General features: G+C 36.7%; 1 protein-coding gene across 8 annotated transcripts in view; it reads left to right on the forward strand.

Annotated features, from left to right (window-relative positions):
• Positions 1–14,108, forward strand: part of LOC115232900 (dystonin) — a 112,243-nt gene that overhangs the window by 43,784 nt on the left and 54,351 nt on the right. The window contains exons 1-3 of one of the 8 annotated variants that reach the window (XM_029803067.1): positions 9,060–9,573; positions 10,297–10,584; positions 11,398–11,621. The exons of the other annotated variants lie outside the window; for them this stretch is intronic. Coding sequence (XP_029658927.1) covers positions 10,422–10,584; positions 11,398–11,621 — 387 coding nt within the window. The 5' untranslated portion in view covers positions 9,060–9,573; positions 10,297–10,421. Of the gene's footprint in view, positions 1–9,059; positions 9,574–10,296; positions 10,585–11,397; positions 11,622–14,108 lie in introns of those variants that run through there. 8 annotated transcript variants of the gene reach the window in all.

Consider the following 14,108-nt stretch of genomic DNA (forward strand, 5'->3'; position numbering starts at 1 on the left):
CAGTCGGCCGTGCAATTCGATAGAAAGTGAAATGCATACAGAGTGTCCAATAGGACGTAACACTTTTTCATAATCACGCGCCACTATCGAGGCATCAATCTTTCTCATTTTTAAACAGGTCTGGAATTAAATAGCGAAATTTTTACATATCATATAAACATTAAACACACCTATCGAATCAAATTTTGATTCAAGAAAAGTGGAAAAGGTTTCTTGAAAATTTCTTGGGCGATAATATATTTGCGAGACAGCTTGCATATTATCCTAATTGTCATATGCGTTAACGCTTGCGCGGAAATAACGTCGAATATTCATCATCATAGTCTTCTGCATCATAAAACATGTTGCAGTGATACGTTGTCGCGGCATGGCTGGCGTAATGTAGGTATTTTGCATTTGCGTACTCGCATGTGCGTATACCGTTGGACTAACGGCATACGTTGGTTCTAATAGGCGCGGCAACACTTTCGTCGTATTGGAAACGACCGCTCGGTCACTTTCCGCGGGATAACTTGAATTGATAGCTTGAAAAAAGCGAGTAGTTTTTCATGAGTACGCAAGCTTCTTTGATCGATTTTTATCAAGATTGAATATTTTTTTATTTCGCTATCCGATCGGATTACAACGTCGGATACGCCGTTCGAAAGTCTAAAGCACTAGAGCAATTATCGTGAAATCTCGGAGTTTTGGTGAATGTAAAAGCAAGTGCTTCAAAGAATTTTTATCGCAATGCATTCTCCCGTTTTGAAACACAGGAAACCGCGGAAATGCACGGAAGATAATTCGTAGAATTAACTATCGGCATTTCATCATCGGTAGAATTCTCTTTCTGCGTTTTCCAGTTCTCTAAATATCTAATCTGTATCATTGTAGCGTAGATGCTGCTTCAGCGAAGGCAAAATTCATCCTAATGCGTTTTACGCGCGCGCAAAAGATCTCTCGCTCCATTGCACTTCATATCTCACCGACCAGTGGCCCGTGTCATAAAACTTGACAGGTTGACTATTAGCATGTCGATGAACTCCGACTATCTTTCTCTCTCTCTCTCTCTCTCTTGCTTTTAATAACGTGATATTTATATATTATGTACGCGGAACTTCCGCTTTTCCTACACTCAAAAAAATGTCTTGCTGATATAGGTAGATTTCTAGGTGTCACAGCAAAAATTTATCGCTATTTTTTGTATCTGTTAGAATATTGTCTGTTACATATAGAATTTATAGCAGCAACATTCTAATAATATCTTCTAGAAAATTTAGGTCCCATTGCCAAATGTTAATCACTGCATTGGATAAATATGAGTTTCGATACTACAGAACGATCTTTGTGAGAAATATAACTGCCAATTATAACTGCAGCATCGAAAAATTGAGAAAAATTGTTTAAAAGAGCTAGATAGATTGAGCGCGTTATACAAATATGTTAGACGTGAGGATTATATATTCATTTGTTTCTTGCCGCTAATTTTTTCTGTCTACCACAGCCAAACTTTATAACAAGTATGATTGGCCTTAACATGGATAGGCGCCACAGAAAAACATTCTTTCTAAATTTCACAAACAGTTCAGATATAAATTCTGTCTCTGTCACTTAGATTGATTAAATGCGAAACATATGCGATATCACAGTATTTGCTAATCATTTATGTACCTCAGTTAATTTTGCGCACCCAGAAATTTTTTGCTGTAGTTGCAATACCACTTTTTTGAGTGTACAATCTCTTTTCCAAGAGATATTTTCTCTTGTTTCTCATGTTTTTAATTGGACTTATGGAACTTGGAACGCCCAACTATCGAATTCCATCAGTGATGAGTGCATTAATCGATCGGGTAATACAGGGAGGGCGATTAAGCGACTCGACGCGACGCGTGCACGCTAATCAAAAGCGTCACGCGTACTCTCGCGATAGATCTCGCCGGTACGTTGTGTCCCACGCTATTTTTAGATTGCCCGTATCTTTCGATGTAACGTTGTGGTAGGTGCCGGTAAAACGAACGTATATAGCTCGCGTGGAATCACGTGCATTGTGCCAAAGAAAAGCGAAAGCGAGGACGGCCGCTCGTCTCGTGCCGGACCGGCAGTCGAGAGTAGTCGCGCTTGGCCGAATCGCCGCGACGCATAATATGAAATACATTTAATCTCTAAGAGAATACATTTATTTTACTTTGCAATTTATATACATTATGAGCCCGGTCTAGCAGTACGAAATATATTGATGATTTTTTTAGGAATTGTTTTTGGAGAATATTAGAAATTGATCTTTTTGATGTTTTACATATGTTTTTATTAATGTTTAAACAGTAGGTCAATACTTGCAAATTTTTAGCAATTTTTTGTTCGAAAATACATGATTCGACAGTGTGACATGCTGCTCCTCATTTTATAATTAAAAATCTTTATTAAATATTAACTTTCTACAAAATTATTCACATCATTTTAAGATTTATTCTGCTCGGTGTAATCGTCGTAAATAAAAAAAAAAAAAACTTTGTTTAGTTTTAATCCGTAAGATATTTTTGAGATACTGAACCTAACTAGAATTTAAAAAATTAATATTTAATATTTTTCTGATTTCGAAGAAATAAACAAATTTCAGCAAAATTGAAATATCTAATTTTAAAATGACACTTCTTTGTTATTTTTCAATTTTCTCCGATAAAATTAGGTGCAGTATCTCAAAAATATCTTACGGATTAAAACTAAACCCAGTTTTTTCATTTACGATAATTACATGAGGAGCATGTCACATCGTCGAACCATGTATTTTCGAATAAAAAAAAGCTAAAAATTTAAAAATACTGTTTAAACATCAATAAAACATCAAATGTAAAATATAAAACACCAAAAAGATAAATTTCTAATATTTTTCAAACAAAATTTCTAAAAATCATCAATTTTTCATAGTGCTAAAATAGTCTGAGCTTTTAAGATACCGCGATTAATTAAAATCTAAAAATTATTTAGCAGCATTTTACGCTCGAAAATATTTAGATCTTTAATCGCGTAGTTTTTAATCGCCCGCAATTCTCTTAATTTTTCTTAGTTTAAATTACTGCCGAGACGAACACGCATGATGAAATAAAGACGCGCTAATATCGATTGTCTGTATCTCCTGGCACGCCCGATATCGGCGAATCTCGAAACGCTCGTGCGAGTTTCGAAACGCGGCGTCTTATACTCGCTCATGAATATTTCTTTTGATGGCGAATCACGCTACCGTATGCGGTTCGAGATAAATACAGAAGGCACGTCGGGTACGCATTTATGCCGGCGAGAAGGATCCATCCGCGTTTCTTTTTAAAGGAATCGCAAAAAGTCGAGCGAAGGCGCGAACCGAGTAACCGAGTTACGCGAGCATAAAGACGACTAGTGTTTGCCCTTTCCGATGGCGCCTTCAGAATTGCACAGTGCAGGAAAAGAAAATTATATATTAGAAATGCCAGATATATAAATTTGAAATAAAAAGAATGATTGTTTGCATCTCTGTGTTTCTTTATCTTTTTTTCTTCTGGCTTTCTTTTGCGCGTTTTATTCATCTTTCTGCATCCCCCTCACTCTACGCAGTTAGTGCTAATTGAAAAGAAGAGTTTCATTCTCAGAACTTTACAATAAGGTCTTATAATTGTTTGCATTTTGAAATATATATACTTATATATTTTTTTTTTGTTAGTCAGAATGCTTGTAACTTTATTAACTTGTAAAAAATATTTTAATGTTCGAAAAGCATATTTTGAAAACATATTATATAAGAAATGCAATCTTTTATTTTGTGCGTTGCTATATCAGTATCAGGATAAATAAAGCCATGCAGAGCCGATTATGTATGATGAATTAAGTAAAAAACATAGTTTTATATTTAATCTTAACGTCTTAAGTAGTTGACCCTTCTAATAGTAAATTTTCTTTTCTTTTGCGCCGCAGAGATGGCGACGCAAGGTAAGTCGATCATTTACATCCCCTAAATGATCATCATCCTGAGCGCGTATAGATGATGTTTGGGAATCAAAGTGGTTACGCAATCGTATATGAAATTATGAATTATTTTCTGCTTTACCGACGATACTTGCCAAGACGATCGCTTCGTTAAACACAGATGGCTCGTACAGGTAGTTACACCTGAATTAGAACGAGCGAATGAATGAGCACTCGGTTTTCCACTTGGTTCCCATCTGAATGCCCACGCTCAAGTCCTATACAGATTCATTCATGAAGAAAGGAAATCTTGTTTATATGTGCAAGCTTGAATTATTTAGATTATTTCATTATCTCTCTATTTTATTCAGAATTCACAAATAATTGAAATATATGTTTTCTTTCAATGTGTGTATTCGAAATTGGGGGATTTAATTTAAGGGCTCAGTCTACTCTAGCAATATGAAAAAATTAATAATTTTCAGGAATTTTTTTGAAGAATATTAGAAATTGATTTTTTTGGGCGTTTTTTCTTTTAAACTTAGATATTTTAATTTTTTGTTGAAATTTTTTTATTTCTTGAAAAGTCAGAAAAATATTAAATATTAAATTTTTAAATTTTAATTGGGTTCTAAATCTAATTAGGTTTGATATTTCAAAAATATCTTACAGAATAAAACTAGATCAATTTTTTTTTATTTCAAACAATTACACGAGCAGCCGCGTGTCAGACCATTGTTTTTGAAAATGTTATGCGCAGAAGCTTATATTGAACAAAAAAAGCTAAATAGCCAAGACTTAAAAAATCTCGACGTACTATCTACACATCAATAAAAACATATGTAAAACGCTAAGATCAAATTTTAATATACTTAAAAATAATTTCTAAAAATCATTAATGTTTTATACTGCTAAAATAGACTGTGCCCTTAATTCTCGGATACAGAAAATATTTTCAACATTTTATTATGTAATATCATTTGCTTTCTTAAATTAGGTAACAAATATCTTTTTTGATAAAGTTGACGCAATGTATAACGTGATTAGCATTACTTGCATTATTTGCTAACTGATGTTGCGAAGTATTTCTGCAGTTAAAATAAAATCAGGATTTATTATGCTGACCGTTTTTCTCTCCTGGCTCCGTGCCAATGTCCTTTTTATCGGAGATCTCGGAGATAGAGTTTATACCGTGAATATTAACGTCTCACCTTGCTAATTTTCACATGCTCGTTTAAGTTGTGACCTCCGATCTGCGCAGCGACATGACTCGCTGTGAATGTAATATATATATATATATATATATATATATATATATATATATAATATATAAATTTAGAATCTTGTCTCAAGTCTTTTATTATATATATATATATAATATATATACGGTACTTTGGAACTGAATCGAGCTATTCAAGGTTTTTTAATGAGGAAAACTCGGTCCATTTAACTTATTTGAAAGACAGTCGCGATAATTTCGATCACACGTTATTTACGCGCTGTTGGTCGTACGCAAGTGCGTATTAAGCGCGATGTTTTGCTCGGTAATAAAATTGCGTGGGTGGAATCGGTAATAAAAGGATCGCTTTAAAAAAACATGGAGGCGCAATATTAAGCTCCCCAGGGTAGATGCAGTTGAAGGTCTTCGCTAATCGATCGCGTAATTTATCCATCGCCTTAGGAAATCTACGGGTCTGTCATTTCCGATAAACATAATTTTGCTATTAGATACAGTTTTTTTTTTCCTTACTGCGTCTTCTTTCGAAAATGTTATCTTTTACGCATTTTATCTTACGAAATATTGTTTGATATTCTTTTCGTCTTAATGAGAAATATTAAGAATTTAGTTCTTGTATGATACGATAATGATTTCCGTTTATATATAATAATTATCTGATAAAAAAATGTTGATATCTCAAGTTTTTTAGTTCTTTCTTTTTTTTTTTCAAGAATAAAAATATTCGCGAGAAGACTTAATAGTCATTTCATGGCGCTCTCTTAAATAGCGTCTTCGGACGTGCTGAATGTTTCGATGATGACGCTATTACGAATGACATCATTCACCTGCGTGCGAAATCATTCAGGGTCCGTAAGTACAGGTTTCGATGCGTGCTGGTTACGAGTTTCACTCTCCTTGCGAGGCAAGGCTTCTCGTCTGGGATCGTTGCCATTGATTTCCAAAGAGTCGACATTCACAAAGACGTTGTAACTATGTATATTCAAACCTTTTAACTACCGATTAGTGGCCCATATTGATCGGTACAATTTTTAATTTACGCTGCTTATCTTAACGAGCGAATGAGAGCGAAAGTTGAACCGGTACTTACATTGTGGAGATTTAATGTTGACGTTATATATTCTAGTCATGATTATTCGTATTAATATTAAATATTCCGATCGCGTGTACATATACATAGCTTTATTTAAATTTAAATACCTTATTTGCTTATTTATGAGCTTTTCCCAATGTCATTATTGCTGGGGAGAAATTGCTCATTGTATTCGTTCGTTGTCACTTTCTTATTCTTAACCATTGTATAAAAGAGCTATATACCCGTGCAAGTTGCGTGCTGTATGCGCACGATATACTGTGCGGGTTACAGCGGCTGGATTATATTCCATCTTTACACCAAAGGCAACGAATTAGCGTACCCACGACGGCAGAAGCCACGACGGAACGAATCAAGTGGCCTCGGGTGCGATGACTTCATATCCGCCTTGTGATCTCCGCGTACAATTAGCATATATAGTTTCGCAATTATAATATTTGTATATTGCAACTGATGCAAGGACTTGATGTGGCTAAACATTTGATAATTTTATGAGAAAGTGCATTACAACATATTTCCCGCCAATTGTCTGTCAAGAAATTTATAATTGATATCCGATTGAAGAGAGACACTTTATATATTCTTGATTAAAATTGATATGTCAAAAGAAGTCAATTTCATCAAGAATATATATAATGGATCAATTGTTATAATCTTGACGACTTTATATATTTTTTTTATTCACCAGGCTTTCACGTTTGCTGCCGCTTGTCGTTTTGTTTTCTCGAATCCTTTTTTTTCCTAGGACCCACCAGAGGCCATCGACCTCTTTGCCTAAGTGTCGGCACGCGTATAAATTTGCAATGAAAGCTTGATTGTGCGCCGTATCGGTCGGAATCGACGCGTATACATCAGCGTCTGAGAATTCTATTCTCGCTTCCGCATTTGTTTCTAATCATCTTGGTTGAACAGTTGAATTAATCTAATATTAATGAAATATCTGAAGCTAGTAGAAGATTCTTTCTCCCTTTTTCTTTTCTATCTAAAAACATACCTTTCACGCGACATAAATCTATTTTATCACAAGCAATTTATGTGTACGTATGTCGCATATCTTGGATCTTGATAGATGCGAGACACACCCCTCATCAGGACAGGAAAAGAATAAAAAGTGGCACAAGTGGGTCGCTTTTCCTTCCTGTCGTTTGCGCTCGATATTCGGACCTTTCTATAATATTCTGAAGAAATATGATGATCACAATCTCCATCGTGATTTGTCTCAAAGATCGAGATGAAATAGTTGGCGATGCAAAATTGGATCGTAGGATTATAATTTGCTTCCGCTGTTATAAAAATGCTATTGACGAGGACAATTAAAGAGAAGAAGCAAATTATCGAGGTAGTCTTCTTTTTTTTTACTGCCAGCAATTACGACATGGATTTTCCATTATCCTATTATCTCGAACGCCTTCGGAACGTATAAAAGGGGGGAATCGCGCTACGTAATTATCTCATTCGGATCGACATTACCGCGTTTGGTCCACGAGAATCGGAAGCGTATCGATGCCAATTTATGATATGTGTTACGTGACGTACCTTAATTCGTCAAACAACTTATTAACATGAAGACCTTGCTCGTTGCATTCTTAAACACTTACAATTGGTGCGGAATGTGCGACCTAAACAAGGACCCACGCCATTCCAAAAACGACGAGATTGTTAGTTCGCTGAAAATTCTACGTATCAGCTGATGCAAATGACATTTGCATATTTTACGAATATATCTTAAGCTTCCGCATAGATTATCTAGAGTATCTACGTATCTACTGTATCGAGTAATTATACGTAATAATACGTCTGTTTCTGCGACTTGTTATTTGTTATGAATCTTAAATAACGCACGTCTGAAAGACGTCCCTCTCTTAAAACGTCTTCTAAACATTTTTATCTCTAAAATAATTTATCTTTTTAATTAAAAAACATGAAGCTAGCGACACAATTACAATATATATAATAATTATTGTTTTCATTTATATATGCGAATAGTATATCTGCGATCTCGCGGTTGTTTCTCACGGCTCTCTCATATGTTCATACTCTTATCGTTATCACCGCTGTGCTTATCAAGACCGTGGTGCTTATCAGACGTCTACCGAAACTCGGACTCTCTTGGTGATGTCACCAAAACGCAAGGATTGCTCGGTTCGCTTCCTTTTTAGGCCTGTCGCGAAGGAATCTCGGTCTTTATCAAGGTCGCGTTCCCGATTGCGGCTCGACCTTGATATCGAGATAAACAACTCCACCGCTCACGCGTAAATTATGCACGGTACCGTTCGAGACCCTGACGAGCGGAATGTCGTGGGTCGCGGAAAGATACGTATAATATATATACGTATTCGCGCGCGTGTTTGCACGCCGGTGGAACGCGAAATATCTAGAAAAGGAAAAGGAGGAAGGACGCGCGACGATGACGTCCCGACGACGAGAAGGGAGAGGAAGCGTCTACCGATCGTAATACGAGCTTCCACTGCATGCGAAGTCGATCGATCGAGGACGCATGCGCGATCCAAAAGAGATTGGCGATGTATAATGGAGTGCATTAATGAGCGAATCTATGATCTCTCTTTCGCCATTGTTATCGTGAGAAAATATAATTTGGGAGGATAATATTATTAAAAGATATTTTTTTAAGTTGTAAAAAAAAAGAAAATAGCTATACGCGATGGCTAAAAATGATGGAATTAAAAAAGGAAAACGTCAAATCCTAAAAAGGTTCTTCAGGGTGTTTACTCCCTGGAAAAATCAGGGAATTCTCAAGAATTTTTTTACAAATTTCGAATAGACTCCCTTTTTTCTAAGTTTGAATATTGATAGAGATATCGAGAATAATTTAACCAAAACAAAGAAAAAAAAAACACAATGATTGTAAACATCAAATTTATTTTCAATCAGTGACATAAGTAAGGGGCAGGAGGTGGATGCATCGCATGGTACACCACGCGACGAGGTGCGGCGAAGCGTGAGGTAACGTCAGGTGGGTGGTGATGGCAAAAAAGGTGGGAGAGCAGAAGTGCCAGAGAGGAGAGGGGGAGAAACGTCTCTCACCTGTGCGCATTTCGTTGGCCTACTCTCGCCACGACGGCCGGATGCTACGCGGCGATCGTCCGGCGTGTCGCGCATAGAGTTCGCTCGCCCGTCGTCAGTTGGATTATCATTTTCAATCATCACCGTAGTCGTCGTCGTCGCTGTCTTCGTCCTCATTAGTGCTCGTGGTCGTGTCGTGCGTGGTCAGTTGTCAGTTCGCGAGATTAGGTGTTTCAGGAGAGAGAGAGAGAGAGATCGTCGCGCATAATGTTGACCACGTCGAGTGCGCGCCGACTATCTTTCACAGGTCCGTGTTGTCGAAAAGAGAGAGAGAGAAAACAAATTGTCATAACATTCGCACGCTGATACATTCGCACCAGCCCGCTGTGCTGTCTCTAACCGGCGCGGTTCCGCTTTACGGCGCCTGGTTAACGTGCCGGCGCGAACGAGCTACAGTTAGCGCGATACTTGGACTCTGCCGGAATCACCGGCAAGATGCTATTAAAAATACGTACAATCAGCCGTGGATAAATTTTAACGACTATCAAATTGACTGTCAACGAGTCCTCTAAAATGATCTCACGAGGATATTGCCGTAAAAACGTATCATAGCGACTGTAGCTCGTATTCTTCGGTTCGTCGACTTTTCCTTGATTCCAAACGTCAAAATATAATGATCTTTAATCTTCTCGTCACATGGTTGAATTAAAAATATCTATGGCTGTTTGATTTTCATTTTATACCAACATTTTGAATCTCGCAGTTATTATATATCGCACAAAGGAGTTGAAGATCGCACGATCATACTTGGACGATGAAAATATACGAGAGCTAACGATACTTTTTATTATCACGCTAAATATTGTTATACGATGTTTGAAAGTAATTCTATCTTGCTAGGCAAATACACTCGGCATCGCGCGGTCTCATTTAATTAAACTAACGTAGTATATTCACGTGAAAAATACAAACAGCGAGCAGCCTGGTGCGACGCGGTATTGTTGTATCACGTACGTATGTAAATGAACAGTTGTAGCTCGCGGACGACTCGCGGTTTGAACGATCCTCGGTCCGGGGAGAGCCGGGGCAGGAAGAGAGCGATAAGCACGAGTGTGCTATACACGCCTCGTGATCCACAAAAAAAAAAAAAAAACAATGTCGCTCTATCGATTCAGCAAGGGAGGTAGGCTGTTCGTGCAAGGCACGAGGGAGGATGACAAACGTGACGATGGCGTTTCACCCAGTCCAACGGGATCGCGCTCCGCCGATGATCTGCGAGCTATATACACGAAGCGCCGATTGTCGACCGAGGTCTTAGGTAGCGTTTCGAAATCGAGGAGAAAGAATGGAAAGGATTCACGTTGACGTCGCGCTGATAGGAACGCTCTAAGAGAGACTTGACAGGGTTATTCCTTGACGTTTGCCGAAGGAGTCGTGACTATTTCGCGAGTACTAATTAGCAATTAGCTTAAAAGTAATCTCTCTGAGAGAGTGATCCTTATCTTTAATTAATTGGTCTTTACTGAAACAATGAAATTATGAATAGTACAATTAAAGCTGTTTAACTGTTTCGTGATGAGAAAAGACGATCAAATATATTTATAAAATAAAATAAATATATAGTAATAAAGAATAAAATACTGTTTAGTGATCTATGAAACTCTTTCAATGGAATTATGACACATCCGATTTTACATTGTTGCAACAATGCGCCAGTATATCGCTAGCATCGATACACTTGGCGTGCAATGGTTTTCTCTCCAATGTTTCTGAGGGGATCTTTTCTCAACGAGATGTACTGAGCTAGCTGTTACATCATCGTGACTTAAAGAGGCACGTCTATCTCACTCAACTAAACTCAATTGCAGTTTACCGTATTTTGCGAAGTAAATGGAGATAATTTTGCTGCTGCTAACCAAGACGCACATCTGTAGACGATGTTGTGTGCATGCGCAGCTCATAGAAATCGGGAAATGATAATTGCAGTTGTAGACGCATTTGTACGTAGATATCCGACAGCGTTGTTTAATGTTAGCGCATCGTCAAACGAATCCTCTACCAAGTTCGATCGAGCGCGAAACCGTTGCTCGGTTCAACGGTCCGTTTCACGATGGTGTTCGCTCGCTCGCAGGTTCGTCGATCGAATCGACGAAAACGTCGAGACGCGGTGAGAACGGCACGAAGCGCATCGTCACTCGCATCGTTCGTAAAACGACGACTCTGACACGCGGCGAGGAGCGCAGCGTCGCCGAAGACTTGACGAAACGCGCTCATCCGAGGTATCTGCAGGAAGCCGCCAGTGTGTCGACGACGGCTATAACCCGGCATGTTCCAACGAAACCGAAAACCGTCCGGGTAAGCGATCCTGTTGCGGAAAATTGTCGAGAGGTTCTTCATTACTACTAATTGCATTATACAGTGTGTTTGATTTAAGTATACGCTCAGTTATTTTTTTAAATAAATAGAGTTATATATAAAAAAAAAAAGGTTTTGAATAAAAGTTATTTTTCATTTAATAATGGCAAACGAAAATTTTAAATTATTCTTTCTTACATGTCCATGACAGTGTCATTTTTTTAAATGCAATAATATTTCTATTTTATGACAATTTTGTAAGGTATTTTATGACAAATTTGATTATGTGCAATAATGTGAGATTTTCATAAAATTATTAATGATATTGTCACTGTTGCTTTTAAATACGAGCGGAAAAAGAAAATATCTTCAATAAAAAAGTGTTTATTAATCTTTAATTAAAATATTGTTAAAAGACAACATAGTGCAATATCTCATAAATGATTATTAAACATTTCACTTTATTGCACATTATCGAATTTATCATAAAGTATCTCACAAAACTGTAGTAAAATAGATATATTCCATTAAAAAAAAAAAAAAATTCATGGAAAATAGTACAAAAATATTTTAAAATTTTTGTTTAAGCCATTATGTAAATCTCCTTAAACACACACACACACAATAACTTTTATTCAAAACATTTTTTTATAAAACTATTATTTAAAAAAAATTGAGTATATAACGGACGCGTCGCCTTAATTAGGTTTTAGAACGCTTACAACGGCCTGTTTCGTGGCATCGCTCCCGCATTAGCTCTATTACCGTTCTGCTCTTAATCCGTTATTTCGCTTCTGTGAAATTAACACTCGCAAGAGAGATATATATTATTTTCCTCGTGCCATTTAAGCTAGACGGACGCGGACGTTAATTGTAGTGGCATATGAAAAACGAAAGTCGGCGAAAATGCGGTTTCTACTTATTTGTCGATAGCCGCTTTCGATGTTACTCAACACAACGACGATAGACAAGATTCGCGAGGATCAAGTTTAGAAGACACGATAGCCGATGTCTTTGATATACTCGTTGAAAGTGTGTTCATTTATGGCAATCAATGTACGATAAATTAGGGTGCCGACTCTCTGGAATTCTCAGAGATTTCTTTTGTACCTGGAGAAATCGGGGAATGATGGAATTTTATTGGGACTCGGGGAATTTTTAAACAAATTTTCTCTCTTTGATAATTTTGCTCTCATATTGTTAACAATCAGTGAGCCAAATGAATTATAGTATTTAAAATATATTATAAATATATATCTAACTTTGTTTATATATATTCAATGCCTTAACGAAAAATTGAACATACAGTACATATTCTTTGTTGTAATTTTTAGTGATAAAAAAATGAAAATATTATGCAAATGAAAAATTAAGAAAAAAATTTTAAATATTCTCTTTACCTGGAATTTTATAAAAATACCTAAAAGATTAGGAAATTTTCAGGGAATTTTTTTACAAGATTTGAGTAGATACTCTGATAAAAAAAAAAAATGGAATTACCCCGACGATCAAAGAGTTTACACCGGCATCCTTTCGCAACCTGTTGCTGCGAATTGCGTAGGTTGGGGAAACAGATGACACAGTCGGCTGTGCTCATCCGAATAACGCATATCTCATACGCGCAAACGCGAGAAACCGCGATGACCCGAATACTAACGCCAGCCTTTATCAATGCCAATGGCAGCAACAGTCTCAAATGGATGCGATCTCAATTTCAGCCAGTCAGTGCCAATGTCAAGTCTATTGCCAACGATATTTGTCTCTATTATTTCACTACTTGAGCGAATTTGGTAGTTAGCCAGGCGGTCAAGCGCTCTTTCATCGTTAAACAACTAAGAGAGCTCGAAGTAGGAAAGTCACCGAGAAACATATGAGAGGAATCCGATATAGATTAATCCATAATTTTATTCCACCATCTCTAAGAGCTTTTATGGGAAAGAGAGGAGCGTAGATATACATTCTTCCCTCTTCTATATTTATATCAGATTTTTAAATGTTACGTGCATTTTAGTTGAATGATTTATTTATTTCTCAAATACTGATGAAGTTGTCAAGCCTATGGTTTACTATATTATTATTGAGTTAATGTCATCTCGAAATAAAATATAAATGAAACATGCAAGACACGAGGCAAGATATAGGAAGAAAGCTTATCTTGCTTCTCCCTTTTATACATCTCCCTGTTTTATACATCTCAAAAACGGAAATATAATAATATAATAATTTTGCGCTATTATTAAAACAACACTTGTTTTAAATAATTTTTTTCTTTTGCCGAAGAGAGAATACAACATGCACAAACATTTTCATATGTTCTACGGTTACTATTTTACGTACAAAATGTGAGTATGACAATAGCATTGGTTCAGTGAACGTAAACGAAAGATACGCCTTAGGTAACAATGATACATAATTTCTGATAATCGATGAGTATGTAACTCTGGAAAATATAGGAAGGAGATGTACACAGGATATATATATATATAT

This window comes from Formica exsecta, unplaced genomic scaffold, assembly GCF_003651465.1.
Source record: "Formica exsecta isolate Colony F162 unplaced genomic scaffold, ASM365146v1 scaffold1505, whole genome shotgun sequence".
In the NCBI taxonomy this organism is placed as follows: domain Eukaryota; kingdom Metazoa; phylum Arthropoda; class Insecta; order Hymenoptera; family Formicidae; genus Formica; species Formica exsecta.